General features: G+C 47.7%; 2 protein-coding genes across 3 annotated transcripts; one reads left to right on the top strand and one right to left on the bottom strand.

Annotated features, from left to right (window-relative positions):
• The first annotated feature begins 2,649 nt into the window (after positions 1 to 2,649).
• UBXN10 (UBX domain protein 10) lies at positions 2,650 to 7,172 on the top strand. The gene is made up of 2 exons (XM_063353758.1): positions 2,650 to 2,713; positions 4,521 to 7,172. Exon 2 carries the CDS (start codon positions 4,536 to 4,538, stop codon positions 5,415 to 5,417), a length of 882 nt encoding a protein of 293 aa, XP_063209828.1. The 5' UTR covers positions 2,650 to 2,713; positions 4,521 to 4,535; the 3' UTR covers positions 5,418 to 7,172.
• An 849-nt stretch (positions 7,173 to 8,021) lies between these two features.
• LOC134524094 (ATP-dependent RNA helicase DDX19B) lies at positions 8,022 to 20,530 on the bottom strand. Of its 2 annotated transcripts, none has more exons than XM_063353773.1 (12): positions 20,366 to 20,530; positions 19,268 to 19,316; positions 18,780 to 18,833; positions 17,748 to 17,883; positions 15,577 to 15,669; positions 14,801 to 14,903; positions 13,339 to 13,453; positions 12,990 to 13,167; positions 12,310 to 12,547; positions 11,114 to 11,276; positions 10,127 to 10,318; positions 8,022 to 9,703 (listed from the first exon to the last, which is right to left on the bottom strand). In XM_063353773.1, the coding sequence occupies exons 1-12, from the start codon at positions 20,420 to 20,422 to the stop codon at positions 9,642 to 9,644; spliced, it is 1,440 nt and encodes a 479-aa protein (XP_063209843.1). In that variant the 5' UTR covers positions 20,423 to 20,530; the 3' UTR covers positions 8,022 to 9,641. The 2 variants fall into 2 exon arrangements, with proteins under 2 accessions (XP_063209843.1, XP_063209844.1); XM_063353774.1 differs by lacking the exon at positions 20,366 to 20,530 and adding an exon at positions 18,450 to 18,688.
• Positions 20,531 to 21,529: the final 999 nt, after the last annotated feature.

Below are 21,529 nucleotides of genomic sequence, written 5' to 3'. Positions count from 1 at the left end.
GCAAGGGAGGACAGCAAACGCGGTGGTCTCACTTCATGGGTCTGTAGTTTTCCTGTCCTGCCCTCAGGGCATGGGAGACCCCAGGAGTGCGTGGGCAAGGGGTCTGCGAGATTAAATCATCAGCAGCAAAGGCTGGAAACACCATGGAAACCCAACTCGGAATGGTTTTTGAATACAGTTTATTTAATCACCATAACTGAGACACGATACAAAGACACAAGGGAGGCAGAAAACCAGAGGAGATAAGAAACAAAAGCTGCTATCTTCCCTGTGAAACCGTGGGGCCGAGAGCAAACACACACCCAATGCAGGGTATCAGGCATGTATGCAGGGCTCAGTAATTAACCACACTTCTCAGGAAAGGAATTGGGAGGGGAATGTAAGAAAATGGCTCAGGGGTCTGTAATCAAGAAGAAAATCCCCTGTTGAATTTCTTGAGAGCCGCCAAATCTGCTTGCTGGAAGGGACGTCACCTCCTGGCTGTCCCCTGAGGCCAGCAGAGATGTCTCTCCTGGGGCTTTTCTTCCCTCTAACCGTTTATTTCCTGCTGCCAAGTGTGAAAAAAAAAACAAACATCCAAGGCCAAGAAGGAAAGGATGGGGAGCAGCAGCTCACCTGCCTCCCCACTCTGGCGTGCCGAGTGCCTTCCCCACTCGCCATCTGCACCAGAAACCATCTCGAAATGCTGCAGTGCGAACCGATGGGCATCGTGCCGACACCCAAACCCCCTGACTTCTAAAACTATGGCATCCCTAACAATTAAACATCCCCTTCCCACCTCATTCACAAAAACCCTTTCCATTATAGAAGATTTTGCCCATTGTGGTGTTTGTTATCGGCACCACTCGTGCTCGTGGCTTTGGTGTTGATCTCCTGGGATTTTGCTCTAGAATTTGGCTAAACCTGCGAGAAAGGCACCATCTGGGGGCCTAAAGAGACCAGAGGGCTGGGATCACGCAAATTGGGGATCCACAGGTGGTTTTAACCAAGTCTCTTCATTTTAAGCCCTCCCTCTCCGTAGAGGATCACAGGAGAGTGAGCACGGGAAGCTAAACCCTCTCTTCAATTGAGCCACAAACCTGAGGGCTTGAAAAACACCCGTGGAAGTTCTTATCCCATTCGAAATATGAAACTTTTCAGCCTTCCTGTGGAGCAAACAAGGAAGGGTATCAACCCGCCTGTCGGTTTGTTCAGGGCCTTATTGAAATGTAAATATTGTAAAAACGTAAAATCGGTGCTTTGATCTGCAAAGCACGTCTCTTCGGCGCGATACTGCTGCACATCCTGTGGATGAGCCGATTCGCAACTATTTTTTGACCTTTTTAGTGCGCGGTTACGCCTTGATCTTCGCCCGCCGGCAGGGTGGAGATCCCCAATTTGGCGGTAGATAAAAGTTATCTTAAGTTATTTATTGCTTGTTTCTTGCTGCCTTTGATGGGCATCTGTTAGTGGGAGAAGCAGCTGGTAAACTAGAAGTGGGTTTAAAAAGGGATTAACGGGGAGAGATGGAAATGTCAGCGCCACGTGGCATGTTCCCACAAGGAAAACTGACTCAGGGGCCGTTTATAGCCCCAGGGGATGGGGAGGACTCCCCCTCCCTGTCAGCTCCCCCCAGGCTCTCCCGGCACAAAGCCAGCTTAAAAGTCCCCCAGAGACGTTGTTTTAGGTCCCCGGATAATCTTGTGTGTAAAGTGTAATTTTTTAAAAGGCTTTTTCATCAAAAAGGATGAGTTTGGTGTTGATTTGCCTGGTTTTATTCAGAGATTGCTCAGGTAGAGGTGTTCAATTGCACCGTTTTCAAACTCATGTCACAGAGGGGTTAAAACTGAATTCTATTGTTCCCGTTGAGCTGCCTTTGCTCAGGAGAGGGTCTAACACCATATTTTTAAACTTCCAGCATTTAAAAAAAGGTTTTTGTTATTCAAGCATGGTGACAATGACAGGGTTTTGCTCTGGTTGGAACGGAGGAAAGGAGAGCTCCTGCGGGAGGGACGGGGACAGCCTGGGTATTGTTGTCACCTATGGGGTGTGCAGCAGCTCTCTGGGAGAGGACCCTGCTGCCGCCCTCCCCACTCACCGCATCTCTTTCTGCCCCTCAGGACTGAGCCCCCAGCCCCGTGGGAGGTGCTGGGGCCGCCCCCACCCCGCCATCGAGGCCTGACATCCCAGTGCAGAGCTTGCACAGGGGCACAGCCGCCATCCTGGGTATGTCCCTCCCGTCAGCACCAGTGTGCTTTGGCTGTCCCCTGGCCCAGGTATGGCCCACGCTGGGACATCGCAGCCATCCCCAGGTCTGGTTATGTTCCCTGATGGCCCACGCTGGGACATTACAGCCATCCCCAGGCCTGGCGACACCCCTCAGACCTACCCTGGGACATCATGGCCGTCCCCAGGCCTAGTGATACCCCTCAGACCCACACCAGCTTGTCGCATCCATCTCTAGGCCCATCCCACAAGCCGCTGCCGCGCCAGGGCAGCCAGGCAGGACAGCCCACCTCGGCCCCGGCTTCACGGCGCTCCCGGGACAGGGAGCGGAGCCGCGGGGAGCCGGCTCGGCGCCGGCCCCGCCAGCCCTCGGGCCGCGACATGGCGGCGGTCCGTCCGGTTCCTCTCGGTGGTTGTGGGGCGGGGCCTCGCGCGCGACCGGAAGTGGGACCGTCGCCGTGGCAACGAGGCTGTGTTTGGCGGCGGCGCGGGCGGCCTGAGGCGGCAGGTGAGGGGTGCCGGGGCCTCTGGCTGTGGAGTTGGGTTGTAGGGCCGGGGTCTGGCTGTGGGCCACGGAGTTGGGCTATAGGGCCGAGGCCTGGCTGTGGAATGTGGCTATAGGGCGAAGGCCTGGCTGTGGGACTGTGGAGTTGGGTTATGGGGCTTGGGCCTGGCAGCAGAGTTGGGTTAAAGAGCAGGGATCTAGCTGTGGGACCAGGACAAAGCTCAGCTGTGGGGCTGGGGCCAGCCTGTGGCACCGAGGGCTGTGCTGGGAGCTGAGCTATGCTGTGGGGCTGTGGCTGTGCTGTAGGACCAGGGGCTTGGGGCTGCCTGCCCTCCCAGGCCCTGGCGTCACAGTGTTTGGGGGTACCCGTGGGCACAGCCCTCCTGACTGCAGTTCCCCATCCCAACCCCTCACCCAGCACCTGAACATAAAATGTGCAGTATTGAAACAGCTCCTGACACTGAACCTCTAATATATACTGTGCTGAAGTGTTACAGACTCTCGCTCAGGAAGGTCCCACCTTGGCTTCTGGCAGGTTGGTTGTTCTGGGGTTTTTATTCTTCAAACTAGAGGTATGAGTAGTGGTATCTGACAAGTGCTCTGATGCGCTCAAGAGTTCCTATTCAGAGGATGCCGAACTACAGCATGTTGCCTTGGAGTTTATTTGTTAGAGGCAGTTCATGAAAGGCACACGCCCCCCTCCCTCCCACAGGCTCCTAGGGAACTCCGCTGAGTCACTTGGGCAGCATGTCCCGGTCCGTAACTCTGCTCCAGGCTTACGGAGGGACGGGTCTCTCTGTCTCCAAGCAGCTTCATACGGGCACTGGTTAGGGCACGCCTGTGTGCTGGGACTCTGCCTTAGCTTTGCTCAGTGATGATTTGCTGAGTGTTTCCATTTCATGGTGGTGGAGGAGAAACCAAGCATTAAATAAGACATCACTGGCAAAAGGTTGTGGAACAACCACAGTGGCTGTTCCCTTCTGTTTGATTGTTTGTTTTGGGGTAATGAGCAGCAGACAAGTCCAACTTTATCATCACTAGTGACTGCCAAGCAATTAAAATTGACACTTCCCCCCTCCGTGAGAAATCCTGCTACGCAAACCGCAGAAGAGGAAGTGGAGGTGTGTGACCCTGTCACGCTTCTCCAAAATGTTGTTGTGAGGTTGTGGCCCAGTTCTCTGGGGCTTTGTCCTGGTAAAGCATGAGAGCTCTGAGCGCAGCTTAAGTTAGGGAACAGACAGCAGAAGATGGTTTCGTCTTTAATGGAGGTTAACATCAATCTCTGTTAAGCAGCGTTTGGTCACAGGAGAAGTCAGAATGGGTTTCTTGGGCATATTCAATTTCAAAGGTCTTCAGAGACTTTTAAAAAGCAAAGTGCAGTCAGTCTTACCCAAAAGTCCACAACGGGAACTTAATCTGTCACTGCAGGAACAGCGAAAAGGCCAGGTCTGTGCTTTGAAGTTCACTCATCTCCCATTTTCACTGAGTTTATAGCTTCAGAAAAAAAATGTTTCTGTTCTTTCCATCAAAAACTTTCTTTAAGTTGGGAAGGGCAAAACTTCCCAATGCTCTGGGTCAACTTTAAAGAATTCCTGACAAAGCCAGCACCTATAAATATACATATCCTATTGTATCTGACTCAGCCGTTACTGAACCGTAGGATTGCTGCCTGCCTACACAATGATACATCAGATTTATTGCTATTATTAGCTGATGTGCAGCACAGAAGTGGGAGCTGTAGGGAGATTAAGCTCTCTAGAAGCTTTCTGGCCAATTTGTGTAACTTTTCTCTCTGCTACACTGTCTGCAGGTGCCTTGAGAAGCAATGGCCACAGCGGCTCTTCTGAACTTAGCACCATCTCACCGCAACATCCCTTCAAGAACAGCAGCCGCTTTCCTGTGGACAAACGCCATCGACATGCACGTCGCCAGGCCAAAATCTGCCAAGGGACGCACAAGGCCAAGCTTCAATTACTCTCAGAGCATGGAAGCCTGTCCTTGCCGAGTGCCACCTTCCCTGCCACCAGCTGCTCCCCAGGAATTAGTGAACAGCCGGAGAGCATCATCCACAAAACCCGCATTCCCGTCCGGCCAGGTGTCTCCTCAGGAAATCCCAGAGCTCCTGCAGCAAGTGCCTTTGAGGACCTCCTCTTCCCTCAACAAGTACAGGGTGCTCCCCTCCATCGGCCGGAAAGGCGTAGGCAGCAGCGCAGTGGAAGCGGTGGCTGAACAGACCAACCGACTGAGAGTGAGTGCGGGGCAGGAGGATGCTCCGAAAATCAAAACTCCTTCTGGAGAGCAAGGATCTGCCGGCGTATTGTCAGAAAACCACGTCCCTGATGAAGAAGGCTCCAGTGCGCAGTGTCCCCCTGAGAAGCCAGGAAGGAAAATGAGACAAGAGAGCATTTCGATGTCAACTTTAAGTTTGGAACAGCTGCCGAAAGAAGAGTCTCACTTGCTGCTTGCTATTCGATCTCCCTCTGGTCAGAGATTTGAACATCATTTCAAGCCCACCGACAGTCTCCTGACAGTCCTTGCCGTGGCAGAACAGAAAATGTCAGCCAAATACAAACACTGCAGTGTTGAAACCATGGAGGTGCCCCGAAGGAGTTTCTCTGACCTTACGAGGTCCCTCCACGAATGTGGGATTCTCCACAAGTCCGTGCTGTGCATCCGACAGAAAGAGCAGCACGACGCGGATCTTTAGGCGCACAGAGATGCCACTCTGGGTCGTTCTGCTGAGTGGAATGCATGACTTCTTCCGAAAAACTGAGTCTGATGTTTCCTGGGCCTACTTCTTCATCTTTCCAGCTTCCAAAAATTCCCCTTGAAGCAGACTTGCGTAAAAGTATTGAAATAGTATTGCAAGTGAATATACCTGCTACATAAATGGCATCTTTTCTCACGTGTGCCATCACAAATTCCTTCCTGAGCACCACCAACCTTTGGCCTTTTTGGTTTGTGGAAATTGTGAATGTTCTTCTTTGAAGATTGAAGTTTCTGAGATCTCTCCTCTTGTCCTTTTCCGTATTTCAGGAAGGTGCCGGTTCCCAGAGCGAATCCGGATGCAGAGGCACATGTTTGGGAAGGTAGAGACACAAATGTTTTGCTCTGGAGGACCATCTTCAGTAGGTTATCACCATGCTAAACATCTTGAGAGTGACTGAAAAGGAGATCAAACCCAAAAACCATCTGGAAATGACAGTAATAATACATTAATGGATTATTGTGAAGTATTAAAAAGCAAGACCAATGATAATACACCTGTGAGGGCTCAGCTCTTTCTGGATAACCTCAGTGCAGCTTTTAAGAGTGTGACTACATCATCTTTTTAAGAACAAATAGTCATTATTTTGGCTATATTGGTGAGCAGCAGGATTTTCTACTTAGTTTGGTGAGCAGCAGGATTTTCTACTTAGTTTGCCTTCTCTCATTCAACTCCTGTGATCCATAGGTAAGAATAAATGGATAGTTAAGACGGGACGTTACAAAATACTTCCATTTAACACCTTTACACTGAAATGAGTTAATCCAAGAAAGCAAGTGCTGCTTTCAGAATTTTAAAATAAAAGTACGTTAATTGGATTTGACCGAGGAATTGGCTTGCGCAGTGGACCATATATTACTAAACCGTGATTAAAAAAGAAGGAAAACTTGGCGGGTTTTAGATAAATATGATGTGCTTGTGCTAAAAAAAATCTTCTAGGCTTCTAATGGAAATTCTTATGGTTCAAAGGCAATAATTCAATCTACTAAAAAAATGGACTGTTTGCCACGCAGCTGAGGTCATTGTAGTATTTTGAGGTAAAGTGAATGTTTTTTAACCCGAGTGTAACTGCCAAAACGACTCAGAACAGTCGTAGAAACAGGAAAGCTGATGCTGGTGTTGACCAAGAGCGTAGCATCTCCTTCTACAGCAAGTGTTCAGTGGCTTTATAAAAATGGTACCTGATGAAATAGTGTTACCGACTACTGCAGGTGACGGTGATTGCACGGAAGCAATCCCGGTGTCTGCAGGGAGACCAAGATACGGAAACACACGGATGCTCTTAATCAAACCTCGGTGGGGAGCAAAGTATTTCACTTAGTTGCCGGAGCAGGAACCATTTTCTGTGTTTCATTGAGCATTAGGTGGTTAATTCCCGTCTTCTGATTTTGTGTATACTTTGTTACTTTGAAGTTTCAGAGTGTTTTCATACTGTGTGGTGGTACAATCAATAAAATCTTTTAGGCTGAAACTTGAGCTTAAAATGATTTAGGTGAACTGGAGGTTTAACCATTGCATCTCCTCTTAACCAAGAAATGCCATTAATATGATGGCAAACACCCTGGGGACTGTCCAAATCAGACTTTGGATGCTCAGCTGCTGTCCACACTGTTTTGCATGTGCCTTCCTGGAGTTTGTATCTCTGTCCTGTATTAAATACAAAATTGCAGCAAAGAAGGAAACGCTTTGGATCAGTGACCAGAGACGTGGTGACCACCACGCAGCTTTGAGAGCGTATGGGGGCCCACGGTTTAACCAAGAACAGAAGAGCAACTTGGCTGCCGGGGGGACAGCACTTCCCATGCTGCAGGATATTCCCCTCCCCCACCCCCCCCAAATATCTCCATCTAAGATAAAGCTGAATGAGTTTGGTCCTCTAATAAACTCACCTAGGCTACAGCATCTCCAAAGACGTGCTTTTTAATTATTTCCTTTTCTAAAAACCATATCAAGTCTTGATCTGGGCAAGCACAGGGAAAACATCTCTTTTCTCCCCCAGTTCTCCTTCTCTTCCCTTCAAAACTCCTCTGGGGATGCAGGGGATCTCTCAGCAGCAACTCTGCCAAGTCCGGCACAAGAAGCACTAGGGGGGCATTTATCTGACCTAATTTACTGTCTTGTATCATTTAAAAAGCTTCCTTGTGGGAAGCTTTGAAGAATTTTGGCATTAAATCAGGCGAAGTTCAGTCTGTCACAGGACGCTTTGGGGTCATAAATAGAAAACTCATGAAGACTTCTGGCTGGGAACATCCTTTAAACAACACCAAAGTATTCAAGCAGAAATTAGCAGAGGCATCATTCAGTATGTGTTCTTTATTCCAATTAAAAGTACATTAGAAACAGCACACAGGACCAGCAGCAGCTTTCATGACAATTCAACCCAATACTCTGCTGTCACGAGGTCATTCAGCTGTACTATTAAAGTAGGTGATTGAAACAAGTCTTCCACTCGACACGCAAGCACTCACTCACCTGCCACTTTAAATAGGTTTCCAACAGAATAAAAATAGATACACCCCAGAATACAAAAAGTTTAATTTTAAGTTTGTTTTTTTTTTTTTTTCACTAAAGCCTTTATACAAATTGATAAAAGGGTGCACAATTTCCTAAAATTTTAGGTACATTTTAAATGAGCCTTTTTTTACTTGGTAAAAGGATCCATGTTCCTGTCTTTGAACAGAATATGATGGCCAAAATTGCAAAGAAAATTCCTAGTTAAATTTACAATTTATACATTTGTTTTGAAGTGATTCCTGCACCGAGTAGCAAGCCGATGGCTGCTCACGCATGTCCCATTTTCCCCAAAAAAGAGCTGTGCACCCTAAGTTCTAGTTCAGGAGCCTCCTTCTCCTGGAAACTGGGCTGGAGGAACAACCCACAGGCTTTCAGTTGTGCGCACAAGAATGGTCCCAACCGAACTAAAAGCCCGAGCCCAGAGCTTGGGAATCGTTCCTTCTCCAGCAAGGATCACCCTGGGGCGAGGGACCAGTGACCTCTTTTGCGCTACGAGCACAATGGAAGTGGAGCGCTTCCTGTCTGCAATTTGGCTGAGCAATTTAACTCAAAATTCTGGTACTGAAACATACTGTAACAGGTAAATTTGGTGTTCTACAGTTATTTTTTTTTTTTGGTCAATACAAGCTTATCACGACTTTTATTTTTCTTTTATTCCCGTTTCTATTACTCATCGGTGAAGCCCAGCAATTCTGTACATTATTTGCGCGGAGCTTCACAGCAGCATCTTAGAACTGGCATCACCTGCCTAAAGGTGACCAACCCCCACTCCAACAATCATTAGCATTTTATGGAGGTGAATTTAATCAGAAAATTAATTAGTACAGTTCCCTTCACACTGCCCCTCCCTCCCCACCCCACCCACCTACATCTTGGCGAGGTTAAAACGCTTCAGATGAACTTCTAGAGTACGGATTTAAGCACTGTCACCACCGCACCGCTTTACGTAGAGTGGCCATTCTAACAAATCAAGGACAAATGAAAAGAAAATCCTGCCCAGCAAAAGCAACACAGCAACTGTGTTTGCGCGTATGAGCTACTGGAGACATCCTCAGGACAATTTATGTAAGGAAAAGCAGGGCAAATCCATAAGGAAGCCAGAAATGAGTCTTAAAGAGCTCAGGGGAGCGCCGAAGAGAATGACATCCTATTTTGTACAAGTTGAGTTTTTAGCCAAAAACCAGCTGCCTTGTTTGGGGTTTTTTTGTGTTCTTTTTCTTTCTTTTTTTTTTTCCTCATTACTTAATGTCCATTGTATATTCAGCGGTTGAATTTTAACTCATTAGGTTAATGCTGAACTTCATTCCAATTAAAGGCAATAAAGCTTTTTTTTTTTTTTTTTAAATTTGCTTTAGATAATTACATATTGCCCATTTTTTGGCAAGTGTATTTCTTAGAATTCAAAAGATCTTCCCATTTTAAGGCTAAACTAAGAAATGTTAAAAGCTTCTGTAAACATTTCCTCTTCCTCCCCATAGTTGCACAATTTGAAGTCCAACTGCAATTTTTAAAATGAGGTAATTTTTGTGTACTCATATCTTAAAGAGTCCTTTTCGGGACTAGCTGAGAGGCGTGCCAATCTGAACGCTGATCCAATTGTAGTGGGAGAGCTTCCACAGCAGGGTACACACCAGTTCCAGCAGCTGTACTTCAGTTAGTTATCTTCTCAATTTCATCCAAGTCGTCAGTATCCAATTTGTTTATCTTTTTGTCTGGGAAAGATGAGAAATAAGTCAGATTTCGTAACACAGAGCAGAGGAGGGAAAGCTGCTTTCTTTAGCTGGTCTTGAGGAGTTCAGGTTTATCCATGAAATGCTCAGTCGCGTTTTAAAACTACAATATAAAACTATTTTTCTTTTATCAAAGGCCCATCAGGGTCCTCGAGTGTTACCCACCTCTGGAACATCCATTTTACGGACTATCCAGGCAGCCAGCAAACAGACAACTTGACTTATTTCTGCTCCTAGCATACGTAGCAGTTGACAATCTTAAGTGACATTACACAAAACGCAGCTGATGTGCTCTTCTGCAGTCAGTTTAAGGTTCAATAAATATCTGCTCGCTATACAGCTAGGCAAAATTCTGCAGAAATAACATCTAATTTTAGAGAAAGAAGAAAGTCTGAGGGTACGTACTGAAATGTTCCTGGATTCTGTTGAGAATATTCATGCTGTGTTTGCTGTCCACCATGTTAATAGCCAGTCCTCGCTTGCCAAAGCGACCTGTGCGTCCGATCCGGTGCAGATAAGTCTCGTTATCTGGATTTCCATCTTTATCCACAGGAAGGTCAAAATTGATGACAACAGAGACTTGCTCTACATCGATCCCTGATAAAAAGAAAGCATCAGATTACACCACTACAGTTAGACCGATTTATATCCGGAACAGCCTCCTCTGGCCTGACCTGTGTGCGGTTTGGTCACCGCATCCAGGTTACCCAACAGCAGAACTTCCGACAGCCGTGGGAGAGCTGCCATGCGGCTGCCTCCACATTAAGCGAGGAGTTAAAAGCCAGTCTCAAACTCTGAAATGGATCTTTTCCACAGTATCCTTATGGGGCACTTTGAAATACAAACTATCTAGCTGTTACACCAGAGAATCCCACTGAAACCGCTAAAGGGAAAGCAGTCGGAGACGCTTTAACCAGCACTTACATATTTTGGAAACTCTTTCCTCCTCTCCAAAGCTGTAAAGGCCTCTTGTTTTTTTCTCCCCAAGTACTATTTTGTCTTAACTGTTCTAGGATGTCAAATTGCAACACAAATTCCTCCTGGAGTTCAGTGCTTTTCAGATTTCTGTATTTCAGAACGTGTTTATTTTAAACACTGAGGGTCAGCAGCACAAGCCAGGCTCGCTGCCAGAAGCATAAAATTGTCCCAGGGTGGACTTTTCCACCCCAAGCTGCAGGAAGGCTGCAAGCAATCCTGCGTTTGCCCGCAGGCATCTTTATATGTACAGACACGCTTACCAGCCCAAAAGCGCAGGAATTACTTTAAAGGACCCTAATTTCTCCAGACTAGAACACTTGAGGATATGAATTGTTTCTGTAAGCTGGCCAAACATATCTTATCTTAGGGCCTGCTGCTTCTGCCCCTCCCTGGCCCAGTTCTGCCATGCCCTACCTCTGGCACAGACGTTTGTGGTCACCAGCACCTTTTCTTTGCCCTCTCGGAAACGCTCGATCACCGCGGCTCTCTGTTCCACCATCATTTCCCCACTGAGCAATGCCACCTGATGGCCCTCCTTTGAGAGCTCTGCCGCCAGCCAGCCAGCCGTCTTCCGAGTCTGAAACACAAAGTGAGGCCTGTCTTTGGGAGGAAGTTTTAATGCTGTAAATTGGGAATAAACCTCTCTGGGATCAACTGGAAGCTCCATGGCTGCTCAGTTTTTATATCTCAAAAGGAAACAGCTCCTAATGACACACTGTGCTCTCAGCTTGCCTACCAGAAATAGGCAAGCGTGCATCTGCCACCACAGGAACCCTTCTTTAAGAAAAGTACGCCTTTTCTTTGTGCTCTGCTCCTCAGCTTTCACTCTATGAGGGATTACATATGTCCGCTAAAAGCTCACGAGCAGTGTCAAGTAAACAAAACTATCAGCTTGGAAAATGTCAGGGTTTGAGCTGAATGTAGCTGTGAAGTCCAATAGAGGCTCTACACAGTTTTGAATTAAACAGTTTCCAATTATGTTGGTTTTTCAAGCGCCGATTATGTCTGATATTATTACATCTCGAAACAACGTAAAAGCAGACTGTGCAGCAGACTCCAAATACAGGTTTTATCTTGTCTGAGCTAGCTTTACGTGGCTGTTTTGGTGCTGTCAGCACTGGGTTTTTTCCCCATGAGTTATGGTGGCTTCCAGAAAAAAAGAAGTCTCAGTATGATTCACAGGGAGACCTCAGAGGTAAATCACCCATTACCTGAGGGAAATCGAGTCCCAGAAAAAGCTATGCATCAGCTGCAGAACTACAAGACTTCCCCATCCCTCATTCTCTCCTATTTTTATCCATTTTCCAACCTCAGGAATTTGGTTCTTTTCAGTAGTTCTGAGTAATACTTTGTTTTGGAGAACAGTACATTACTCTGATTGTTGCTTCGGAGGACTTCAAGAATAAAAATGACCTGGATGGACAAACCCAGAGAAACAAACCAGCTCGTGCTATCACGGCTCTCAAGATTTCACTCAAAGAGGGAGCCAGAAAAGCCAAAGAGAAGGGCATTTCCTGTTCCCAGTTTCTTTCTGAAAAGCCTGGCCAGGATTTTAGCAATAGCAGACACCAACGAGGTTGTTCAGACTAACATTTCCCGAGAGGACTCACATGGCAGAAGATCATGGCCTGGGCAATGGTGATAGCGCCATAGATATTACAGAGAGCCTGGAACTTCTCATCTCTGTTATTGCACAGAACGTAATACTGCTTAATAGTGTCCAGTGTCTCCTCCTCTCGCTTCAGTTTGATAATGTTTGGGTCAGGAACAACTTTTTGAGCAAATTTCCACACAGAATCCTCAAAAGTGGCTGAAAACAGAAGCATCTGGCAGTCCCTGGGGAGCATTCTGTAAGAGAAAGCAAAATGGGCAGGGTTCCCACACAACGCTGTCACCCCCCTGATATCCTGATGGGATTAATGCTACAGGCAAAGCAGAACAATAACCTCAGAACCAGTTATTTCAGTGGCTGGAACGACTAATGCTAATCTTACCAACACCTGATCGCTCCCTCACGGACCAGTGGCATCCAGACTTGCATTCTTAAAAATGAATAAACCCTGCTCCAGGGACAGGCTTTTTATTCTGTAAGAAAATGAAACTGCTTGTCATCCCCTGACATTCTGCCTCTATTAACCATCTGGATTAGAGCTAAATATATCATTTTAATCTTGTTGCTTTATCAGTGAAGACACCAGTCAAGAATCTAGGCCTGCTGTCCCTACCTTAGAAAACAGCTATAATTGAAAGAAACAAAAATCACCTCAGGCAATGTACGCCGAGTCCTTACCTCTGAATGCGGATGCTCTGATCCTGATGGCCCTGGGTTGCTATCATCACATCAGCCTCATCCAAGACAAACACTTTGATTTTCTTGGGATCTATGAATTTCAGTTTGGAACACCAGTCCAGCACAGTGCCGGGTGTGCCGATTACAATCTGCTCGGAGATCTTCTGACCTCTCTCCACTGCCGAGACAGAAAGAAAGGCTTTCATAAGACAGCTGTGCAGTGAAATGCTCTGCCGCTCTCTGAACTAGCCTGTTTCACCACACGATCGCTCTATTGTTCGTTTACTGTCTTGCACCCAACAATCATTTTCTCATTTACAGTCTGTTGGCAGTGTTTCACCTTACTCACATTTATTGCCTCGGACAGCATAGGCAAGTTTCAGCTCTGGATAAAACTTTCCCATCTGCTCAATCACTTTTCCTGTTTGAAGTGCCAGCTCATATGTTGGGGAAAGGCACAAACACTGGAGGGAGAGAAAGATAATGCATTTGAGATGACCAACATCCTGGGCAACAGTATCACATTTGCTTTTTAAAATTGTTATTATTGAAGTTTTCCTGAAGACGAATGGGCAAACAGCTGAGCAGTTTCTGAAAGCCCATCGGTTCTACATTCCGAAACTAGAGGAACGAGTTGATATGACACAGTCACCTGGCTACCAGCTCTCTGCATTCAGTTCTGCTCCTCAGGCTTGGGAGTGCAGATATTCTGCTATAGGGGACACATATGGACAGTAGTGACAAGGAACCTAACACCTACAGTTAGACTAAGAGATAAGAACAGCATTTTTTTAAGGAAAGAATTCTAGCTTTGATAACTCTACTCTGCCTTGGTGAGGCCGCACCTGGAGTACTGTGTCCAGTTCTGGGCTCCCCGGTTCAAGAGGGACAGGGAACTGCTGGAAAGGGTGCAGCGGAGGGCTACGAGGATGATTAGGGGACTGGAACACCTCTCTTATGAGGAAAGGCTGAGGGATTTGGGTCTCTTCAGTCTGGAAAAAAGACGTCTGAGGGGTGACCTTATCAACGCTTATAAATACTTAAAGGGTGGGTGTCAGGACGATGGGGCGAGGCTCTTTTCAGTGGTGCCCGGGGACAGGACAAGAGGCAATGGGCACAAACTGGAACATAGGAAGTTCCACCTAAACATGAGGAGGAACTTCTTTACCCTGAGGGTGGCAGAGCACTGGAACAGGCTGCCCAGAGAGGTGGTGGAGTCTCCATCTCTGGAGACATTCAAAACCCACCTGGACGTGTTCCTGTGTAACCTGCTCTAGGTGACCCTGCTCTGGCAGGGGGGTTGGACTAGATGATCTCCAGAGGTCCCTTCCAACCCTATGATTCTATGACTCTATGACTCTATAACACTGCTCAACTGTCTCATAAGGAAAAAGCCCCTTCCCAGGCGTTCCCTGCTCTTTTGTAACAGGTATCTTCTTTTCTATCCCAAATTCCACTTATTTAACCCCCTTCAGTCTGCAGTATTTCTCCAATTTAATTTCTCCCAGAATGATATCCTCCCGATTTAACTCCTTACAAAGCAAGGGCATCCTGAGTGATGTAAGGGAGGGACTGAAAGGATCAAGTTGTAAGCAAAATCCACATCTTTTGCATTAAAGGCATTTTGATAGATCCCCCAATCACCAGCCCCTGCTAAGCAGTTTACAGAAACAGCATCACAGAGATGGGTTCATCAAGCCGTGAATTTACTATCAAATTTACTATTACTGTGAATTTACCATGTCTTCACTAGGTGGCACTGCACCACCACCACGAAACCCCCCAAAACAGTCACATCCCAGAAACTTTACCTGTGGATACTTGTTCCCGGGTTCAACACGACTGAGCATGGCCAGGACAAAGGCAGCTGTCTTGCCAGTACCAGACTGAGATTGTGCGATCAAGTTCTGTGGGCTGCAGAACATAGAGCAGACATGAACTCAACCAGATGAGCTACCCAGAGAACGTACTCATGGGGTTGAATGATAAAGAAAACTCGACTGGCATTTTAATACCTTTTAGATTTGTCACTGCTCTGGACTTAGTGCCTAGCTTGACCAGCTACGCTCCACAGGGCAGCTTCTGCCCCATACCACCTCTCTCTTTCAGCACCTCTTGATCATGGAGATTTGGAAGGAAAACTGCAATTATCTGTCAGTACTTTTCCATTTTGCACATCTCCCCCTAGTGTCTTAATACTTCATACATTTCAGCTCAGGGGTGTGAAGAGGAAAACCAGCCATGCAGGCAATGCAGCATCTCAGCTACTTCCACCCACCCAGGACTTCTGGAGCTATGTTCCACAGCAGCCTTATTATTTCTCCCCTACACTGACTAGGAAAAATCAGGTTGACCTCAGCCGAACACTGTGGCACTGCCTGTTCACTACCAGCCCTAGGAAAGGGACAAATCCAGAGCTGCTCCAACATAGTTCATGAGCAGAGAAACACTGTGGCATGGGAACCCTTTCACCACAGCCCAGACCCCTGCCCCCATCACCATCCTCGCATCCAAAGTTCAGCAATAGGATGCTAAATCATTCAAATCCTTCCTATACTGGAAGGGAGTGGAAAGTACGTGTACATACGGTTCAGCAAGCATCATGGGCAGGGCATTCTCTTGTATCTTAGATGGTCTGTTGAAGCCCATGGCATAGACTCCTTCCAGGAGCTGTGGTTTCCTGAAAACAGAGGAGTTTTTATATCATGACCTATTGAAGAACATTTGGTTTTCATTTGTGTACAAAAAGGTGAGGAATAAACCTTGCAACCGACCTAGAGCTGCCCCTTTCTGTGTACCTGCTATGATCGCACCACCAGTGCCTGGAAGCTCTAACAAGTGACAGCACAAAGTCTGGAAAGGAAGCTTTGTAAAACCCCCTTGATTTAGTAAATCAGCCTGCAGGCCTGCTTTTCACAGCTACACAGAAAATCTTCTGTCACAGCTCTAAGGCTAGTGCTGGGCTTCTTGTTCTAAAGCAGCTTTTCAGACAATCCCGGGAATCCCAGAGCAGAGCACGTTAATCCTGTCCTTTAAGGCAATCCCTTTTCCTCAGCCATGCCTAATCTCAGTGCCAAAATTATCACTCCTTGAAGACTCAAAACCGGGACAAAGCAACCTCAGTATACGAGGCACAGAATGAAGTGCAACATCATGAAATCATTGCAAGGACTTCAGATAGTCGTGATGGATTCTGGAATACGTACTGATGTCTCAACACCAGAGCGATCCTGGCTCAGCGCACAAAACCAGTAAATGACTGATAAACATAGTTTACTGTGACTACACCTAGTGATCCATGGTTATAACCCAGCACTCAAACCAAAGCGTGTCCTCAAATGGTCATCGATTGCTCTTTCTCAAGGGAGCTTTCTCAGCAGACACTTGTGTAGACAAGGAGATCCAAGAACAACCAAAAATTCAGGTTATGGTGCTAGCGAACTCTTAGCTGATGACCTCCAAGTGCTTACTGGAGTGCTGTTAGCAGTGCTCAGAAGTAAGGGCTTTCCTTTCAAAGCAGGTTACAGGTTTCCTGCCCACCATTTCCCGCTGTTAAGAACTTCCTATTCAGCACAACATGCTTTTAAAAAATCGTATATTACTTTCAGACGACGGCTGGAACAAAAGCTCTTTGAAAACATAACCTTGTGCTGCTCAGAAGCAAGGACATACAAAGCCCAACTCTGCAACAGTTGCCAAGGATACACCAAGTCATAAAAAAATGAAGACTCAATTAGTCTGGCTGCCCCCATCATTAACTCACTTGGATTGTTTGGCTTTTGAAAGATGTGAATTAGTCTAACATGCACTACAGGACCTCAGCTTTGCTTGTAGACTTTCAAATACTAACATTAACAAAGTGAAATGACATCCTGACATTTCACGGCAAGAAGTCTCATCGGCTCCGATTTCCCTGTGGAGCTTGCAAAAGAGCAACAAACCCGAGATCATCAATATAACCAACCACAATCCCAACAGGACATCCTCTTTAACACATTAAAAAAATATATAAATCTATCATGCCTTAAACACAGCTATCGTCGCTTGAAAGCTCCACTGGTAAAGGTATTCAATAGGAAGGGTCAGAAAATACTAACGCTAGTAGTCTCTCCAGTACATAAATCCAGTATGGCTGGCAGAGAAAAGATAAGCTTTTCCCTTTGTGCTATTCACTGCTGCTGCTGGACCTTCACAAATAACCATCAGAGAACAGGAACAGAAGATGGTTGTGTTCATTACTCCTGCCAATAAAACAAGTCTCCTGTTTTCCAAAACACCACCATGCTGCTGGAACACCTGCTCCGAGCCTCCCTGTATCTGCTGGAGAACTGGTGGGGAAATAACCAGGCGTCCGACACAGAAAAGGTCCCACTTCTCAATTCACATAACCCTGGTGACAGTGGCCATGTGGCCGTGGAAGGACAGCCCTCCTTCCTCTCTTCACCTCACCCAGCTCATCACACACAAGCTCCACGGTGCATTTGAGGACCAAAACCCATACATTAAAATTGAGAATAGCATTGCTAGAGCTGATTACAGAAAGAAACGTTAGCTCTACACCAACCAGGACTTAAAATGAGCTTGTTACAGATGGAAACCTTCACAAGGCACCAAGATAAAATAATTCTCCTTGCATTTAAATAATACAACAAATGATATGCTAATTTATTAACAACAAATTTGCAGTAACTTGAAACAGAAACCCACGCACTTTTAAGTGATATCTCCTACACAGCCAGGAAATCTAATGGGACTTACAGTCGCAGCTCCTCAAAAGACTTCACGGAGTAGAGAGGCGATGTGGGATCCCTCTGCAGCACCTCCACTTGATTTGTTGTGTCAACCAAGTTACTTCGAATTAGCTTGTTCAACAAGGACTGGGCTGCTCTGTCCTCTGTTGAAAAAGGAGGGAGAATAAAATAAATAAATCGCAGCCTTTTTCAGGTGTTGCTCCCCCTGAAACGTTGCATTACTGAGCCAGTTAAAAAAGGACAAAATGAATCCAAATACTGAAATTCTCTATCACAGAGCAATGTCATAAAAGAGCCCAAACTTCCTGAATCCATCCCAGAGATTCACATTTAATACCCAGGAAGACAAACCAAAGGGAGCACTGTTTTAAGGAGGACTTTAACAGATACAGACCTCTGTTTATTTAACATATTATAGCTTAGCATCCGACTGGAAGGCGGGACAGGGTTAAAAGCCTCTTAAAGCCTCACCAGTATCTCACATGTGGGCACACACCTTTTAGGTGGTTTTCCTTTTCGTTTTAAGGGAAGTTTGAGGACAAACAGTACTTTGAAAGATTCCAGGGCTGAAACGCAGCAAGGGCTGAGGATAAGTGAGATCAAAATGGAAGGTTAAACTGCTGCACTTTGGGGGTTTTGCTAATAAATCTGTTTTCTAAAGCAAATTTCTCTTAAGCCACCTTCTGAAGGATTTAGAGCCGTTACCCACCTCTTAAGAGCCATTTCATAAACGCAACATGTTGGTTGCTACAGCAATTCCAGCTCCAGGTTATCCAACTGCTCCTGTATCCAGTCCTGCCTTTGAGGATACTGCTATCCCCTTATTCCTCTCCACTCTAATCCAGGAGTCTCCCAAGTTATTACAGGACCCAATGGCTTTAAAAGTATTATGGAGGAAGGACATGTCTTACAATTAAGTCCTTGGGGCAGGATACAAGATCATCCATCCTGAGACATAAGGCAGACTTACTTTAAGTATATATGAAATTAATTTCTTTTCAACATTCCTTGCCAAAGTGTTTTTCAAGAAGGCACTTACCCTTCTCCTCATCCTCCGTCTTCTCTACGTTGTCGTCTGCCTTGACAACAGCACCTGAATTAAAACAGATGGGTTTGGGGCAGATGTGAGGTCAGGCAGCCCACACCCGCTGAGTTTTAGGGTTTGAGTGTTGTGAGAAAAGCTACAAAACAGCCCATTTTCTTGACGAGAGCCCTGCTCTATCAGTGCGCAGAAGAAACCCAAGTTATAGCTTGCTCCGTATGGCCAAATTGAAGTTTATCAACCATAGCAACAGATTTTGCCCGCACAGCTCCTTCAGTACAGCAAAACATGATTTTAAGAAGTTAGCCTCGCAGAATAAGCGCGCAAGCCAGATATTTAGTCTATGCTGCTGTTTAATCTTCGCTTTATGTTTCCTTTTTCTGGAATTTCTTGACTAATCGGGAATTTACTTTGGCAGCAACACTCCAAACCCAACAGAAAAACATCAGGCCCTTCCTATGGCCGTTTGAGCAGCTGTAACTCACCATTGGCATCTGGTTTGGTTTTTTCCTCCTTCAGGTGTAAACTGCTCAACTACAAGTGAGGAAAAACATAAAAATCAGAGTCAGCCGAAGGCTATCGTACCCACATTTTACTACTGACCAGGAAAAATTAACCTTTCATCAGTGCTTCCGGATTTACCGCCTGCTAAAATTATTGTATAGTGAAAACCCACGCTTGAGGGCAAACGAGATGAAGTTAGCGAAAGATTAACTTGATTTTCCAAGAGTTTTAAGACAAATAGCACTTTTTCTAAGCTGTAATGATGACATGGAGAAAGGGTTTGTTTCCTGTCCCTGCCTCTCCGCTCCCCAATAGCTCTGCTGGTGACAAATGGGAGAAAATTTACATTCCAGGATGGAAAACTCCAAGTCAAGGGCTGTCCTGGCTGTCACACGGTGCCCCAGGACGGGTCCCTCTCCCGTGGGCTTGTTTTACTCCCCCAAAAAGGTGACAGGGAAAGTCTGTTTTACCACCAAAAAGGTGACAGGGAGAGGAGCCCTGAGGGTCTTTCCACACATCCAGGGGATGAGTTACTGCTCCCCACGCTAAAGGGCAGCACTTAAGCAGCTCAGAAAAATAAAAAACCACAACATGTCAAAGGTATTTAGATCTAGTCACCAAAAAAAAAAGAGAAAAACGGATTCTTTTGGTCCCTGGGTGAAGACTGCAGGTATCTCAAAAGCGGTGCTCCTGACAAGGGCTGTGTCTGGATGTAGGGTGAAGGGGAAGGCCAGGGGCCTCCCTGCACTTTCGATACTCAAAAAACGAAAGGAAAAAGAAATTAAAAAAAAAAAAAAAAAGGAAAGAAAAGGGGTTTGGGTTATTTTTGCTCCTGAAGGAAGAGCCCGAGCCCAGGCCCAGGCCGAGGCGGTGCTGCCGGCAGGGCCCCGCCGCCAAAGGGAAGGCCAACGGCCTCCCTACCCCTTGGAAAAGAAAACGAGGAGAAAAGGGTTTTCCGGCGCTCGCTGTTTTCTGTGAGGAGGCGGCGGCAGCTCAGCCCCGGGACCCTGCGCCTCAGGGCCGGGCCGCTGCCGGGGGACCTCCCTCCGGCCACCACCACCCCCCCGGTCCCCGCTCACCGACTCGGCCGCCGCCTCCTGCTCGTCCACGGCCAGGGCCCAGGAGTCGGTGGCCATGTCCGGGCCGGTGGGCGCTGGCGCCGGGCTGGCCCTGAGCAGCCGCAATGGCGCCGGCGGCGGGAAAGGCGCATGCGCCGCCCGCAGTCACCGCCGTGTGTCCCCCCCCGGCCCCCGGCTACGGACCGGCCGCAACCGCGGCGGCGGCGGCGGCGTTCCGGGAGCGCCGCGTTCCGCCCCCCCCTTCCCTCTCCCGGCGGGGGTGATAATAAAGGGGGGACGGAAAGGGCTAGGGGGGGGGGGGGTCGGTGTCACATAGTGGGGTGGGCCGAGGGGTGCTCGGAGTCGGACCTAGTCTTGGTGTGGGGCTGGGTGTTAGGGCCTTGCTGTGCTGCGTGGTGTGGGGCTGGGGATCCCGTATGGTGTGGGGCTGGGGATCGGGGTCTTGCCGTGCTGTGTGGTGTGGGGCCTGGTTCCTTGCATCGCGTGAGGTTGGGGCCTGGTCCCCTGTATGGTGTGGGGCTGGGGGTCGGGGCCTTGCTATGCTATGTGGTGTGGGGCCTAGACCCCTGTATGGTATGGGGTGGGAGTCTAGGCCCCTTGTATGGTGGGGCTGGGGGTCAGTGCCTGCTGTGGGACCTGGTCCCCTGTATGGTGTGGGTCTGGGGGTCGGGGCCTTGCTATGCTAAGTGGTGTGGGGCCTGGACCCCTGTATGGTATGGGGTGGGAGTCTAGGCCCCTTGTATGGTGGGGCTGGGGGTCAGTGCCTGCTGTGGGACCTGGTCCCCTGTATGGTATGGGGCTGGAGGTTAGGGCCTGCCTTGCTGCTTGCTGTGGGGCCTGGCCTCTTGTATGGTGTGGGGTGGGAATCTAGGCCTCTTGTATGTTGTGGGGCTGGGGGTCAGTGCCTGCCTTGGTGCCTGCTGTGGAGTCTGGCCCCCTGTATGGTCTGGGGCTGGGGGTCAGGGCCCTGTATGGTATGAGGCTGAGGCCTGGCCCCCTGTGTGGTGTGGGGCATGGGGTCGGGGCCTGCCTCACTGCGTGGTGTGGCGCCTGGACCCTGTATGGTGTGGGGCTGGAGACTGGGGCCTTGCCATGCTGTGTGGTGTGGGGCCTAGCCCTTGTATGTTGTGGGGCTGGGGCCTGGACCCTGTGTGGTGTGGAGCT

The sequence above is a fragment of the Chroicocephalus ridibundus genome, chromosome 16, assembly GCF_963924245.1.
Source record: "Chroicocephalus ridibundus chromosome 16, bChrRid1.1, whole genome shotgun sequence".
Classification (NCBI taxonomy): domain Eukaryota; kingdom Metazoa; phylum Chordata; class Aves; order Charadriiformes; family Laridae; genus Chroicocephalus; species Chroicocephalus ridibundus.
Note: the sequence above shows the minus strand (reverse complement) of the source record. Positions and strands in the feature narration are given on the sequence as shown.

Excerpts from the sequence above, each read along its gene's own strand:
- UBXN10 (XM_063353758.1), top strand. The coding sequence starts at position 4,536 with ATGGCCACAGCGGCTCTTCTGAACTTAGCACCATCTCACCGCAACATC.
- LOC134524094 (XM_063353773.1), bottom strand. The coding sequence starts at position 20,422 with ATGGCCACCGACTCCTGGGCCCTGGCCGTGGACGAGCAGGAGGCGGCG. Across the intron at positions 17,884-18,779 it reads GACGGAGGATGAGGAGAAGG|AGGACAGAGCAGCCCAGTCC; the intron begins GTAAGTGCCTTC and ends CTTTTTCAACAG. Across the intron at positions 14,904-15,576 it reads CCCATGATGCTTGCTGAACC|CCCACAGAACTTGATCGCAC; the intron begins GTATGTACACGT and ends TATGTTCTGCAG.